Source organism: Heterocephalus glaber, unplaced genomic scaffold (genome assembly GCF_053883595.1).
Source record: "Heterocephalus glaber isolate CG9 unplaced genomic scaffold, H.glaber_assembly_v1.0 deba00001608, whole genome shotgun sequence".
Classification (NCBI taxonomy): Eukaryota; Metazoa; Chordata; class Mammalia; order Rodentia; family Bathyergidae; genus Heterocephalus; species Heterocephalus glaber.
The window spans coordinates 34,426,714-34,441,087 of NW_028258379.1; the positions used below are offsets into that span (position 1 = coordinate 34,426,714).

The window sequence follows — 14,374 nt, forward strand, 5'->3', positions numbered from 1 at the left end:
GACAGTGCACAACTTAAAACATTTAAAAAATAAAAACCTAAGATTCTGAAATGTAAGCAAAATAAAATTTAAGTAGGAAAATTTCATAAACATTAAAAATGTGTATCTCATACCTACTCACAAGGTAACCTGGATAACTTCTCCAAAAATGGTACATTTTGTATTTGAAACCAAAAGAAAATGTTTCTTAAGATAGAATAAGAAATCCAAAGTAAAAAAAAATGCAAAATCCCACCAACTGATAAACAGATAAATAAGATGTAGTATATCCACACAATGGAATATTATTCAGCAATAAAAAAGAATGAAGTACTTGATATAACCTGAATAAACTTTGAAAACATGTCAAATGAAAGATGATGATATACAATATGATTCCATTTATTGTAAGTATGAAACTTCCAGAGAATATGCAATCCATAGACCCCAAGAGTAAGTAGAATAGTAGTGGCTGAGGGCTGTAGGGGAAAGGGAGGAGTGGAGGGTTTCCACTAAAGTATATGGAATTTCTTCTTGGAGTACTGACATTTTAAAAACTTATTCTGATGATAGTTACACAACTCTGTGAAATCCTAAAACCACTGAAATGAATACTCTACATGTGTGAATTGTATAGTATATAAATTATACATTACTAAAGCCATTACCAAAATGAACACAAGCCAACTTCTAATTTATACTCAGCATTACTTTGACAGTGGGATCAGATCCCCACCCAAAAACTAATTTCCAATTTAAAAGTTCTATTTAAATATGTCCAAACAGAAATGAACAAATATACATTCTTCCTACCTTTGTGGTACAGATTGAAACTGCTAGAATGAAGGCAAATGTAGTGCTTGTCATCAAAACCTTCGTATTTTGTCACGCAAAACAGTGAACCACTATTGAACTCTAACCAGAATTCACCATGCTTGTTTTCCAACAGTTCTCCATTATCTGGCTAACAAAAATGAGAAAAACAGACAAGTTTGGTTTCAATTTCAATGCTGGAGATGGAGCCCAGGGCCTCACTCATGCTAGGCTTGCACTCTACCACTGAGTTGTACCCTCAGCTCCCAAAAGCTATTACTTAAATGCAGAAAAATAACAGCGTCCCTTGGAATGCATCTTCTTAATTCAGCTTAGGAAAATCTCCCACACTGCAACAAAAGCAGCCTGACTCTTGCACCACCCAATATGGTGGTACTAAACGCTGAGTAATTAAATGCTATATAAGACTTCTGCCAAATACTCATCAATCTCTGTATCTCATCTGCCCTTAGAGTAGAAAAATTACCAGTTATTGCCTCAGGAGCAAAATTAGCACCTGTTTTCCAAAGGAAGGACATACAGAGTTTGACTGGCAATGACTGCTGTGTGCCATCATGCTGAGAGTCAGCACTCTTCCATGTGCACTGAACCCAGGGTCGCACACATGCTAGGCTCTCGTACTGAGTTACATCCCCAGCCCTATAATTCTTAAAATATGGTACATTTGAAAAACCACTTTGGATTTGTAATCCATAATCCTTACCTTTACATCCATGAATACTGCCATTAATCCATGATTAATATTCAGAAGAACAGAGAGAAAACTCTGGCAGTTCTTGTTCTGAGGGTCTAATTTTTTTTTCCTACGGGAACGATAATTGGGATCAACAGTAGAAAAATACTGCAAAGTCTCTTCTTCAGATCCACTTTCTTCATCTATGGGAAAAAAACATGCTATTACGTGGTTCTTAGAGCTTACTAAAATAAGACAGCAACTTAAACAGTTGCACAAAACTATTTTTTATTTGTAATCTTATTTTTACAAAGAACATATTCTTTGTAATATATGGAATGACAATAAAAACGTGCCTTTATATTTTTGTCTTTAACCCTGAACTTTAATGTGTATATATCACTCTACAGATAATACAGTCAAGTGATATTAATAGAGAAATGTTCTTACAAATTATCAAAGAAATTATAAAATGCAATTACAAATGGAAACTATAAAGAAACATTTTAAACTTTACAACTGAAATAAAAACTACTTCACTGATTTATAGGGTAGGCATTTTAATTCAGAACAAATTTAAAATACATTACCATAGTGAACTGTAGATTTAAGTGGACTAAAACTATCTTTGTTGAAGGTATTGATCAGCTGACTGGCCACGGAAAGCCCAATCCCATAGGAAAGATTTTCAAATGTCTCTACTGGGGAAGGAGCTGTGGGCTCCCACAGCAGCAAGTCATTAAAGATCCTATAAAGACAAAAGTTTAAAAATAAATATGTAACTCCTTATTTTAACCGGTAATACAACAAAGAATATACCTGTAAGTGATCACACGAACAAAGTATTTTTTAAATGGTGAAGTGGAAGTTAGATCCATTCCTTCAATGGAAAAACCACTGATGTGGCTATGATGAACCAGCAAGACACCTAACCAGTACTTACATGGTAGGCGCCTAAACAGGTCCTTGCCTGCTTTTACCTGCGCCATATGCTCAAATTAACAACTCATACTATGCATCTAAATGCACTTAAAGGCCAAGCTAATTAAAAATAAAAACCCACAACAACAAAAGGAAGCCCACTCACACCCAAAAGCACTGTAACTACAACACTTCTGCCTCGGCCTGGGGTTTTCCCATCAGTCCTGTGGGCAGCCACAGAGAACTGCTGTTCTCACCTGACACCCACAGAAACTGCCTCGGAAAGAATGAGTGACTTTCCCAGGGTCACACAGCCACTTAGTAGGAGAGCTGGGATGGGAATCCAGATTATATACAGCTCCCGATTCATTCTTTCTCTAGAAAGATCTGAGATGTCTTTTTTTCCCCAACAGAAAGCACACTTCGCTGGGAGCAACGCAGGAGAGGAAAATACCAACTAGCTAGAACACCCAGTCAACACCGGAGATCAGCAGGATTTGGGATTGCAGCCAGGCTACCAGTGCATCCTATCTTTTCAAAGAAATGCTTGTCACCACTCCGAAAGCCTTCATCCTGGCCTCCTCCCATCACCACTTTCCAAGCTCTTAGGAAAACCCAATCTTGGCAACATTCTCTAGGAAGCCTTGTGTTAGATCTGGACCCACAGCACATCCTTTACAAGTACCCATTTCAGTCACAATACCTTTAACACTCTAGTCTACCTCTTCCTTTCCCCATCCAAAACCACCAGGGTCATGACCCTGAGAGGAGGACCCTGAGTTGCAGTCATCTCTACTGTGCTGAGCACAGTGGCTGTCACGCAGCATGCACTGACAGCTGCCAAGGAGAGGATAGTGGATGCCTCCGCCAGATGACTGGCAAAGCACAGATATGAGGTAAGCCCAGTGTGAATACTCACCAAGGTGCCAACCAACAAGGCATCCTCGCCCTTCCTGTGTGGAGCCACTTCCTGAGTTTCTGGGTACTGCGACTCTCAGTAAGTTATAAACCCCACCCAAAAGGCCTCTTTTTGGAAGCATCACTATTAATGATAACAGAAATTCAGGACAGAAGGATGCTACATCTCAGACACACTGACAGCCATACCCTAAAACTATGGTAAAATGTGGCTTACTGCTACGTGGGCATGCTACAGGACAAAGAGACAAAAGAGTATAAATTCACATTTTGGTCTGAAACCCTAGGTACATGAATGATGAAAGTATAAAATGAACAATTTTCTCAGGAAGTGATCTTCATTTACAAGCATTATCTGCTCTTCTAGGTTAAAGAGAACCAATGACTTTAAATAAAACCTGGAGCTCATGGCATGTGACCTATAAGTTTCATATCATTTTATTATAGTGTTCTCATTTTTATGTGGGGCCAAACACAGTCTTGACATCATTAATACTGTAAAATGTTGGGTGACATTTTTAATATCAAGAAAGAAAATAATCCTTAAGATATTTAAGGACCTACTGCCATGACTCTGTTTATGAGCCTGAAACATAACAGATGCTCAATAGTATTTAATTTAATGAAACCAGTTAAGAATTTTTTATTCTAAAGGATATCTGACATAGGAAAAATTTCCTGTACCTGAAACTATCTTTCCAAAAAAAATCAGTTGACCAAGGCCCTAAAGGAATAAGCCAATATTTTAAATATATGAAATAAAGGCAGAGTTGGTCAGAACTCCTGCTCAAAAAGATTTTTTTAAAAAAGGACATTATTGAGACATTTAGTAAAATCTGAATGGATAGCATGTATCAATATTAATTTCCTGATTTGGATGACTGAGTTAAGGTTATGTAAAATGTCCTTAGGGTTTTTTTTTGGTACTGGAGATTGAACGTGGGACCTTGCGCTTTCGAGGCAGGTGGTAGAACCACTGAGCTAAATCTCTGGCCCTTGTTTTGTTTTGTTTTAAGTCTTCAGTTATTTAAGGCCAAGGGGGCATCACGTTAGCAATTTCCTCTCAAATAGTGGGGGGCAGGAGAGATTCTGTTTATTGTTCTTGCAAGCTGTCTGTCTAAGAATATTTGAAAACTTTTAAATAATCTTACCTTGAAAATACAAATCCAAATAAGAGGCAAGGAATTCACACCCTGACAAAGTTAAACATGAGATTTCTATGATACCCAGCAAGAGAGCACTTCAGTATTCAAGTCATTCCAGGACCTGAAGATGGAAAAGCAGCAGAACTAGACAGAACAGAAGCTCCAGAGGCATCTGCACTTAGCCAGGGAGCAGCGTAATGGGTGCTCTAGCTTCTGGAGCCAAGCAGCCAACCACCCGGCGGCCTCGCTCACACGGCGTGGTGATTGCTATCCTGACCACTGACTGCCTGCTGCGGACAGGATCCTCTCCAGCATGCCTGAGAACTGCTCACATCAGGAGAGTTACACCAAGAGTTGGATATTCACCAAGGGAAAACTGGGTTTGGTCTTAAATCTGGCTGTATTTCTTATTTTAAGTAGAAGTTTAATTAAATACTATATGGTAACTGATTAATTTCAAATATCCAGATTGGCATGGGAAAAAATCTTAATTTACAAGGGCTCTGTCCTCAAATTACTTTGAAAATAATTTTTTTCACTACATTTTAAAGGAACTAGAACTAAAAAGCATAGATAAATGCCTACACTTCTGAGCATACTTTATGCAAAAAAGACAAGGTAGAATTCTAATCAATAGCTCACATTCAAAGAAAAGGCCTTGTCCTATATCTCAAAAAGAAGTGGTAGAGCCAGGCTCAGTAGCATGTGCCTGTAATCCCAGCTACTTGGGAGGCTGAGGCATGAGGATCAGGCTCTTTATGCCCTCAGACTCAGCCCTACACATGGCAGCAATTAGCAGACATCATTCACCTATAAACCCAAGGAAGGAATCTGTAGATCTGTGGTTTCCAAACTTCATGTGCAAACAAACCCCAACAGTTGAAAAAATTATGAAATCCTGTACGGTGCTGGGAAGGGGACGTTACCGGGACCTCTGCCGTGGGTCCTGGCCTGTAAGCCACCACAGCACAAGGAGAATTCAAGAAGAGACAGAAACGAAACTTAGAGTGGAGAAGCTGGGTCCTGGGTCCTGGTCAGTGCTGCTGATGGCAACAAAGACAGAGGCCCTCAAGCACAGCCAGTATTTATTGAATACACCCGTGGGAAGGATTAGGGAGCAGGGTGTGCTTTGAAGGCGTCTAGTCAGACACTGACGAACACCTGGCACAATGGCGCCAGGAAGGGCTGTTCGTGAGGAAGCACTTGGAACAAACCGATACTGGGTCCGGGTGCAATTAGTATGCAACCCATCCGATCAGTGAGAAGCCATAATTCAGGGGAAAGGGTTTTAATTGGGGGTTTCCATGGCAGCCGTTGAGGGAGGGGCTCTGCTTGCCCAGTCTGCCATCTGACACGCCCATTTGAGTCACACAGAGCTTCGGTCTGACTCCTGACATAAAACAAGATAGTCGAATTATGGAACGCAAGAAGCAGGTGCCACTCATAGCCCGTTGGTACTGGGCAGGGATGTCTCCTACAAAATCCCTTTAACTGAATTTATAAACTATGTGCTACTGTTTACAATGTGAGTTATAAAGCAAAGATAAAAATAAACTTTAAGTTAAATATAGCGCAGACATTTTCTGTCTATATCCCAATACACTGTCTTGTGAATCTACTGTCAACACTACTGAACTCATGTGGCCTAGGGGTCCTTGTGAGAAGACCTAGAACAAAGAGCCAGGGATATCTGATGCTAAGTAAATGTACAGCAGAAGCAGGTGGAAGCTTTTAAGCTGAATGGAATTTCGAATAATGTGTTTACACAGGGGAGGCTAGTGACAAACAGTCAGGACTTCTGGAAACCACACGACCACCTTTTAGGGTGCTATGGAAGTGCTTCCTCAATGGCAGAGGCTGTAACAGTGACAGACCACCTTTCTCAGAACCTCCTAGTGTTACATCCTTTAGCCCTCCAAGCAGCCCTGAGGCAGGCAGGGCTCTGTTTTACTCCTCTCCATTTTACAGATGAAGAAACTGAGGCTAATGGAGGCTAGGTAAATTCTCCAAAATCTTAGTTTATTTATTTCAACATATCTTCCTCATATATATGTTGAGGGGTACTGAAATATACATTTAAATTTTTGTACACAAGTTTCTAAGTAGAATTCCAACAAGATGCCTTTTTGAATGTGTAGAAGAAATGCTTCCCTCCTTACAATCACTCTGGGTTCTGAGTCTATGCCTGTGCCCGCTGGCTCTTTCCATCAGTGTCTCCTAACTCTCTGCGTGTTACTGCACATGTAGAAAAAATAGTCCTTTGCTCAGCAACCTATAGTAAGTTGATGGGGCATCCAGCCAACCTGAGGGTTGAAGGAATAAGACCTCACACACCAGTAGGCCAGGAACACACCAGTTGGGAAACTGCTAAGACAACAGCACATCGTAACAGTGACAGTTCCAGTCACCATCAATACCATACAAAGTATATGCAGATGGCAGATAATATTTAAAAAGCAAGGGAAAAAAAGAGGGTAAGAGGTGAAACACAGAGCCAGTTAGGCAGAAAGTTTGATTCCAAAGATTCAACTAAATATGTTTAAACTCACCTATTGTAAAGCTTCTCATAAAAGCTTTTGTTAGGTAGTGTTATACGAATATTTGGTAACATAAGTTCCAGCACATAGTGAGAATTGCTCATTGCTTTATCTTGAAACTCCGTCATTTCTAAAGGGTCTCCTGGCATCACCATCTAAAACATAACAGTTTAGTTTTTAAAAAGGAATCAAATAACAATTTCACGTGTGAAATAGTAGCATCTTCTTATGTACCCATAAGCATTTATATGTGAGCAAACAAGCACCTAGCATTCACCTGGGGACAATATACATCAAGAAAAAACTCAATCTTAGAGTTAAAAATCTAGTAAAAACAATCTACAAAGAAGTTTTTTAAAAATAAAAACAAGCCAGGCATGGTGTCACACACTTGTAATCTCAGCTACTAAAGAGGCTGAGGCAGGAGGATGGCTAGTTTGAGGACAGCCTGAGCAACTTAGTGAGGATCTATCTCAACATAAAAACATTTTAAAAGGGTTGGGAATGTAGCACAATGGTAGGTCTTGGGTTCAATCCCCAGCACCACAAAAAAAAAGCAAAGACTTGAAACTATCTGCATTGCTTCTTTATACTTTTCTTTCACCTGCTCATTTTCAAACATCACTCTACGAGAAGAAAAAGGAGACGGGGCTGGCCTCCGCAGGTCGCAGACATCTTTCAGGGAATGAGCGCCTCCTTCCTCCTCTTCCGGGTAGCGACTGTCATTCTCTTCCTCCTCCTCTGCTGCTATTCTCTCCAAAATGGAATGCATGGCCGGTGGATTTATTTTCAGTACCATTCTGATAGCAAAGATAAATATTTTAAAAGTCAAAATCTAAGTGTAAATAGCAAAACTAACTTTTGTGCACATGGATACAGAATACACTGATTAGCTCTCAGTGAGAGTTGGACTACTTCAGAAAATCTATGCTTAATAACCCACTTACGAATATGTTGTAAACTTAAAAGTGTAAAACTAAAACAAGTAAATGAAAACCTAACATTTTATACTTGGCTAACAGAAAATATAACCTTTTGAGGGCAAAGGAGTTGTTTTTAAATTCATTAATAGCCAGGAAACTTTACCTATGAATCTGAGGCTATCACTGAACCAAATCTTCTCACATACAATCTATACTGCCACAGTGGAATACTTGCCTACCTAGGAAACTTCATGTTACATAAATACCTCTAATGGAAAATGGAGAAACTGATTAGGAAATGGTTTCAGAACTTCAACAACAAAGTTAGCTTTTCAGCCAGGAAATTGAATAATAAAGTGTTTGTGCTACTGTTATTTGTAGCTATAAACTCCAAAGTATCGCCTCCTTAATGCAACCTTTGACTGCAAAAGTTAATGAGTTTGGCTCATTCCTTTCCTCATCTTCTGCAGAACATCACTAGCACAGGCTTGTTATCACCATATGAACCCATTCTGATGATGAGATACAGAGCCCTCAAACAAAACAGCTGTGTTCTTACACCTTAACATTTTTTCCCTAAGAAGTTGGTACCATTTCCTTCTAGTATACTGTCATAAATTGTTTCCTAATTTATGGATATCCTAATGGAAACTGTGCTTCCAAATCACATACGTGAAGTAAATCCGATTCTTATGATTAAAATCTCATGCCCTAAATCCTTGCTCATCATTAAGCATGGATCGATACTGCTTGTCCTAAGAGACTGATAGGCTAATAGATGGCTGGAGGTGGTGCAAAAGAAGGCAGGCAGGAAAATGGTCCAAAAGGATAATTTTTAGAGAGCTTTCAAATACTCGTGTTTTCAATACTACAATAGATTATTATTTCAAGTAAACTAAGTTCTTCTAAATATGATCAAAACCCACTACCACACTAATTTTTTTTTTTTTTTTTTTTTTTTTTTTTTGGTATCTGGGATCGAACTTGGGTCCTTGCGCTTGTGGGGCAGGTGGCGGAACCACTGAGCTAAATCCCCGGCCCTTGCACTAATGTAATTTAAGGAATGGTTTCTCCTGCCTAGGAAATCCTGGAGCAGTGGTTCTCGAAGTCCAAATGTATATTAGAATCGCTCACTATAATTTTAAATACACTATGCCAGAATCTCAAGTTGAGGCTTAAACTTTGTAAAAGCTCCCTAAATGTGAAAAACACTAACCAAAGACACTAATTATAAAATTCATTTGACAACCAAATAGTGACTTTTGACACCTCTTTTTTGTTTTTATTTTTATTTCTGTTTTGTGACACAGATCTCACTGTGTTGCCCAGGCTGGCCTTGAATCCTGAGTTCAACCAATCCTTCAACCTTAGCCTCCAGAATAGCAGGGACTATAGGCACTCACCCCATGCCTGGCTTATGCTATCTCCCCTGTTGTATCCCTGAAGTATTTTTTGGATGGTGGCTGAGTCTTTTGTCCCTCTAATTAGACCACATAACTTGATACCAAAAAACACATCTGCACCACCTCTTATCTCTTACAACCTTTAATATACACCTAATATAAAGTAGTGCTCAACATTTATTTGTCCATCTTTTAGGTTCTCTCATTGAAGTTATTTTTAGCTTGAAAGTTAATGCCCAAAATATTGGTTAAAAGGACTATCATACTTTATTTTTGAAAAGAGACTATTACTCATCTGCTTACCGTGGCCAGTCAAAGTCATCTGATGATGCTGTATCTCCATCTACTCCACCAGACACATGGAAAAACTTAAGGGATGGTTCTCCTTTCTCCTCCTGGAATGATCCTAATAAAACAAGACTGATTTACTGGAAATCATTCTTCAAGTACTCAAAGATTTTTCTTCCTTAGAGGAGCAAAGCTTCTCTAAATTAGGGACAAAACCCACCATTAAGTTCTATAGCATCTATCTATTCACCCCACTTTCATGTGACATGTGTATTCAAGCTAAAATTCGTAAGAACCAATATTTCAGGTATAAGCTGCATAATTGGGACATCGTAAATTTGGCAGTTACCACATGCTGGGTGCTATTAGTAATTATTTCTTCTAAAAGAGAAGTTTACATAGCTAATCTACCACTAGAAACAAAGATAATTACATCTCTTAAATATGTCTTTTTTACCAGGCACTATTCAAAATCATTCTATATGTTACTTGGTTTTCATTGAATTTTGCATTGAAAAGAATGGCTTTCCTCCCAAATAAGGAGCTTCTTGCTACAGGAGATAAGGAATGATCAGATAATACCTAAAGGCTCTTTCATTAAGTCTTAATTTGGCAAATGTCAATCTATTTCCAAAGTTATGTAAACTTCAGAGAGAACATGGAGGGAAACTTTTGCAGCCTGTTCCAAGAAGGGATCAAGAAGAGAGGGCATGTGGCTGCTGAGGGAGGGTGTGGTGGTAGGGGCGGCAGTATAGGAACTACAGGATCAAAGTTCTAGAGTTCTTCACAGACTTGGTCTCTCTACGTTTATATATATGCTGACAAAAACAGAGCAATATAGTAAAACGTAAAATTGGTTTTACAAAGAAAAGTCAGATTAGTTAGTATAATTGGTTGAAAACTCAATCTCTGGTGTCAAATCTGAGCTGGAGTTCTGATTCTTCCGTTTACTACAATATGATCTTGGAAGATATCTCCTTCTAACCATACTGATTTTTTCATCTATTAAATTATAAAAACAACAGCAAAAATAAGCATATTATGATGATTAAAAGAAATAATGTGTGTGAAGTGCTTCACACAGTACCTAACATAAAGCGGCAGTCAATAGATTCTGGCTAATACGAACCCATACAGTAAGTGGTAGGTGATAACAGAAAAGCAAGCTAAAACACTACATTACACAGTTGAAACTAAGTATTTTAACAAAGTGATTAAATCATCATGCCTGGTAATTTTTTTAAAACTGCTATGACACATATGTGTACACAATGTGAGAGAGTATTTGCTGCTTTTGTTTTCTAATATAATGTTTTTTAATTGTATTTTATTTTGGGACTGTCATATATTTTTATGATGTAAGCTTCAGTAGCAGTTATTTGTATCTACTATGGCTCTTTTACAACCACTTTCAATCTTACCAGCTAGTTCTCTAAATGTAAGCTCCAATGTAATTTGTTCTGGGGTTGATCCTCCTATAAATTCTGTCTTAAATTCCAGATCTGAGAATGCTAAATAGAGGATCTCCTTCTGAAGTGACTTCTTAAACCACGGTCCTCTTTCTTGATCTGACCGAAGATCAGGTATTGGGAAGCGAACAGAAAGATTTAATGCTGGAGTGGCAACTTGTACTGAGACCCGACAATTTGCAGGATTATGCGAATCATCTAGAAATACTTCAGTGAAAGCCTTGTGCTAAAACATAAAACATCAAAAAAGTCAAAATATTAAATTAAGTAAATTATTATTCAACATCATAACATATACAATCATTATTTTCCCATTCAGTATAACACATTAACATTCAAATCAAATTGACTGCTACCATATTAATTTAGTGTAATGAAATCTCATAATGCAACACTATTGGTAAAAGTCAGAACTAAAGGCAATAGTTAAACCTTGATAGAAAAATAAATAGATCAAAATAAATGCTGAACCAAAGAAAGAGCGATATACTGTATATATCTTATTATAAACAAAAAATTATAATTTAGCCTTTCAATAAATCTTATACAGTTGAGAGGAGGAGGCTCCCGGGCCACCATATCACCGCTCACAACCCAAAGGAGGAGGTTTCCAGGTTGCCTTAGCACCGCTCCCAGCACAGAGGAAGTGAGCCCCGCGGGCACCAGCAGTACCCCCGCAACCCCCCACCCCGCCTCCCCGCGAATCCAAATGAGAAGACACGTAAACAAGTCTCAAAACAAGACTTGCAGGTTTCACCCACAGCAACCCCAAAGGGAAATGAGATGGAACACTCTGATACTCAACCACCTGGACTCCCTAAACTGGCAACCAAAGAGGATCTGGAAAAAATGAAATCAGAAATAATTTCTCAGATAACAGCAGAGATTATGCCCATAGTGCAAGACATGATTAATAAATCTAGAGGACACAGATAAAAAAAATAGAGGAACTGAGGAACATGATGGAATCCCAACACAGGAAACTAATGGAATCCATAAAACAGATACAAACAGATTTCCAGGAGATTAAAAATTCCACTGAGTCTCCGCAGCAGAATGACCCAATGTGAGGACAGAATTTCAGATATAGAAGATAAGATTGCAATTAGTGACCAGGAAAAGAAAAATTGCTTTAAAATTGTAAGGGAACACGAGAAATCAATCTAGCAGCTGCTAGACGATGCAAAGAAGAATAACGTAAGACTGATCTGAGTCAAAGAAGAAACAGGGGAGAGTGCATACAACATTTAAAAAAAAACTGTTCACAGACCTCATGGCAGAAAACTTCCCAAGCAGGGGAAAAGAACTTGACATACAGATAAGTGAGGCATACAGGGCTCCAGCTAGCCTTGAACAAAAAAAAAATCTACACATAGGCATATAATAGTTAGGATTCCAGAAACCCAACAGAAGAACAAAATTCTACAAGCAGTGAGAGAAAAGAAACAAATCACATACAAAGGAAAGCCCATCAGAATCTCAGGAGACTTCTCAACTCAAACCCTCAAGGCAAGAAGAGATTGGAGTGATGTATTCCAAGCCCTAAAGGAAAACAGCCTCCAACCCAGACTGATGTACCCTGCAAAACTATCTTTCAAAATTGATGGAGAAATAAGATACTTTCATGACAAAGAGCACCTTAGGAACTTCATGAATACCAAACAAGCAATCCAAAAAATTTTAGACAACATCCTAGGAAAAGACAACGAGGATCACAACCTCTGAAAGCCCAGCAGAATGAATCCATTGAGCACAACAAGAAATTAAACACAAAGGGGGAGAATCCAACAAAAAGAAAAAGTCATGACAATGATAAGTCAGTATGTATGAGTTATGACCATCAATGTTAATGGTCTCAATTCACCAATCAAAGAAACAGACTGGCAGAATGGGTCAAGAAGCAAGATCCAACAATATTGTGCATACAAGAAACACACTTAATTCGAAAAGAAACTCAAAGACTGAAAGATAAAGGGTGGAAAATAATACTCCATGCAACAGGAACCTGAAAAAAAGCAGGAGCAGCTATCCTCTTTGCAGATTAAGTGGATTACAAACCAACACTGATTAAGAGAGACAAAGAAGGACACTACCATCCTTGTAAAGGGAACAATCCAAGAGGAAGAGATGACAATCATAAATATCTATGCACCAAGCTAGTGCGCCCAACTATATAAAACAAATACTAATAGACATGAAAAATCATACAAGCACTAATACAATAGTAGTGGGGGACCGCAATACCCCACTGTCACAAATAGATGGATCAACTACACAAAAAAATAAAGAATGAAATACTAGAACTGAATGAAACTCTTGAACAAATGAACTTAACAGATGTTTACAGAGTCTTCCACCCCACAAAATGAGAATACACACTCTTTTTAGCTGCACATGGGTCGTTCTCCAAAATAGACCACATACTCACTCACAGAACATATTTAAGTAAGTTCAAAAGAATTAAAGTTATCCCCTGTATAATATCAGACCATAGTGCAATGAAATTGGAGATCAATAGCAAAAGAAACCACAAAAATTTCATAAACACATGGAAATTGAACAATACACTTCTGAATAACCAATGGGTCACAGAGGAAATTAAAGAAGAAATCAGACAGTTCCTTCAATTAAATGACAATGACAATGACAATACAACATATCGGAATCTATGGGACACAATGAAAGCAGTCTTACGAGGGAAATTCATAGCAGTGAATACTCATATTAGGAAAACAGAGCAAGCCCAATTAAACAACCTAATGTTGAACCTCAAGCTTCAAGAAAAAGAAGAGTGGAACAAATCCAAAGTTCATACAAGGGAGGAAGTTATAAAGATCAGGGCAGAAATCAATGCAATAGAGACTAAGAGAACAATACAAAAAAAAAAAAATCAATGAAGCCAAGAGTTGGTTCTTCGAAAGAATAAAGAAAATTGACAAACCCTTAGCCAACCTTATCAGGAAAGGGAAAGAAAAGGCCCAAATCTGTAGAGAAGAATGTTGTTTCAGAGCAAGGTGAACTTAAAATAAACTCTGGGGAGACTTTCTCAGGAACAGTAGATGTTCTCTCACATGCGAGATAACATCCAGGGAGCATTGCATGCCATGCTCCTTCTGTTCCAGGAACCTTGATGCCCGAGGGTGTGAGTATTCTGCTCTGGGAAAGCTCAAGATTAGATATGAAAGCTTTCAAGATGTTATTCCTAAAAAACACCTTCAAGGCCTTGGTTGTCATCTCTCACGTTTCTCACGCTCGCATTGTGCACCACTTCAATAAAAGACATG

General features: G+C 38.4%; 1 protein-coding gene across 2 annotated transcripts in view; it reads right to left on the bottom strand.

The window, feature by feature from the left end:
- Nucleotides 1-14,374, bottom strand: part of Atg2b (autophagy related 2B) — an 81,779-nt gene that overhangs the window by 28,794 nt on the left and 38,611 nt on the right. For both annotated transcript variants that reach the window (XM_004836995.4, XM_004836993.4), the window contains 7 exons: nucleotides 11,043-11,316; nucleotides 9,637-9,739; nucleotides 7,612-7,807; nucleotides 7,020-7,162; nucleotides 2,077-2,234; nucleotides 1,517-1,689; nucleotides 793-943 (listed from right to left, as the gene is read on the bottom strand). In XM_004836995.4, coding sequence (XP_004837052.2) covers nucleotides 793-943; nucleotides 1,517-1,689; nucleotides 2,077-2,234; nucleotides 7,020-7,162; nucleotides 7,612-7,807; nucleotides 9,637-9,739; nucleotides 11,043-11,316 — 1,198 coding nt within the window. The remainder of the gene's footprint in view (nucleotides 1-792; nucleotides 944-1,516; nucleotides 1,690-2,076; nucleotides 2,235-7,019; nucleotides 7,163-7,611; nucleotides 7,808-9,636; nucleotides 9,740-11,042; nucleotides 11,317-14,374) is intronic.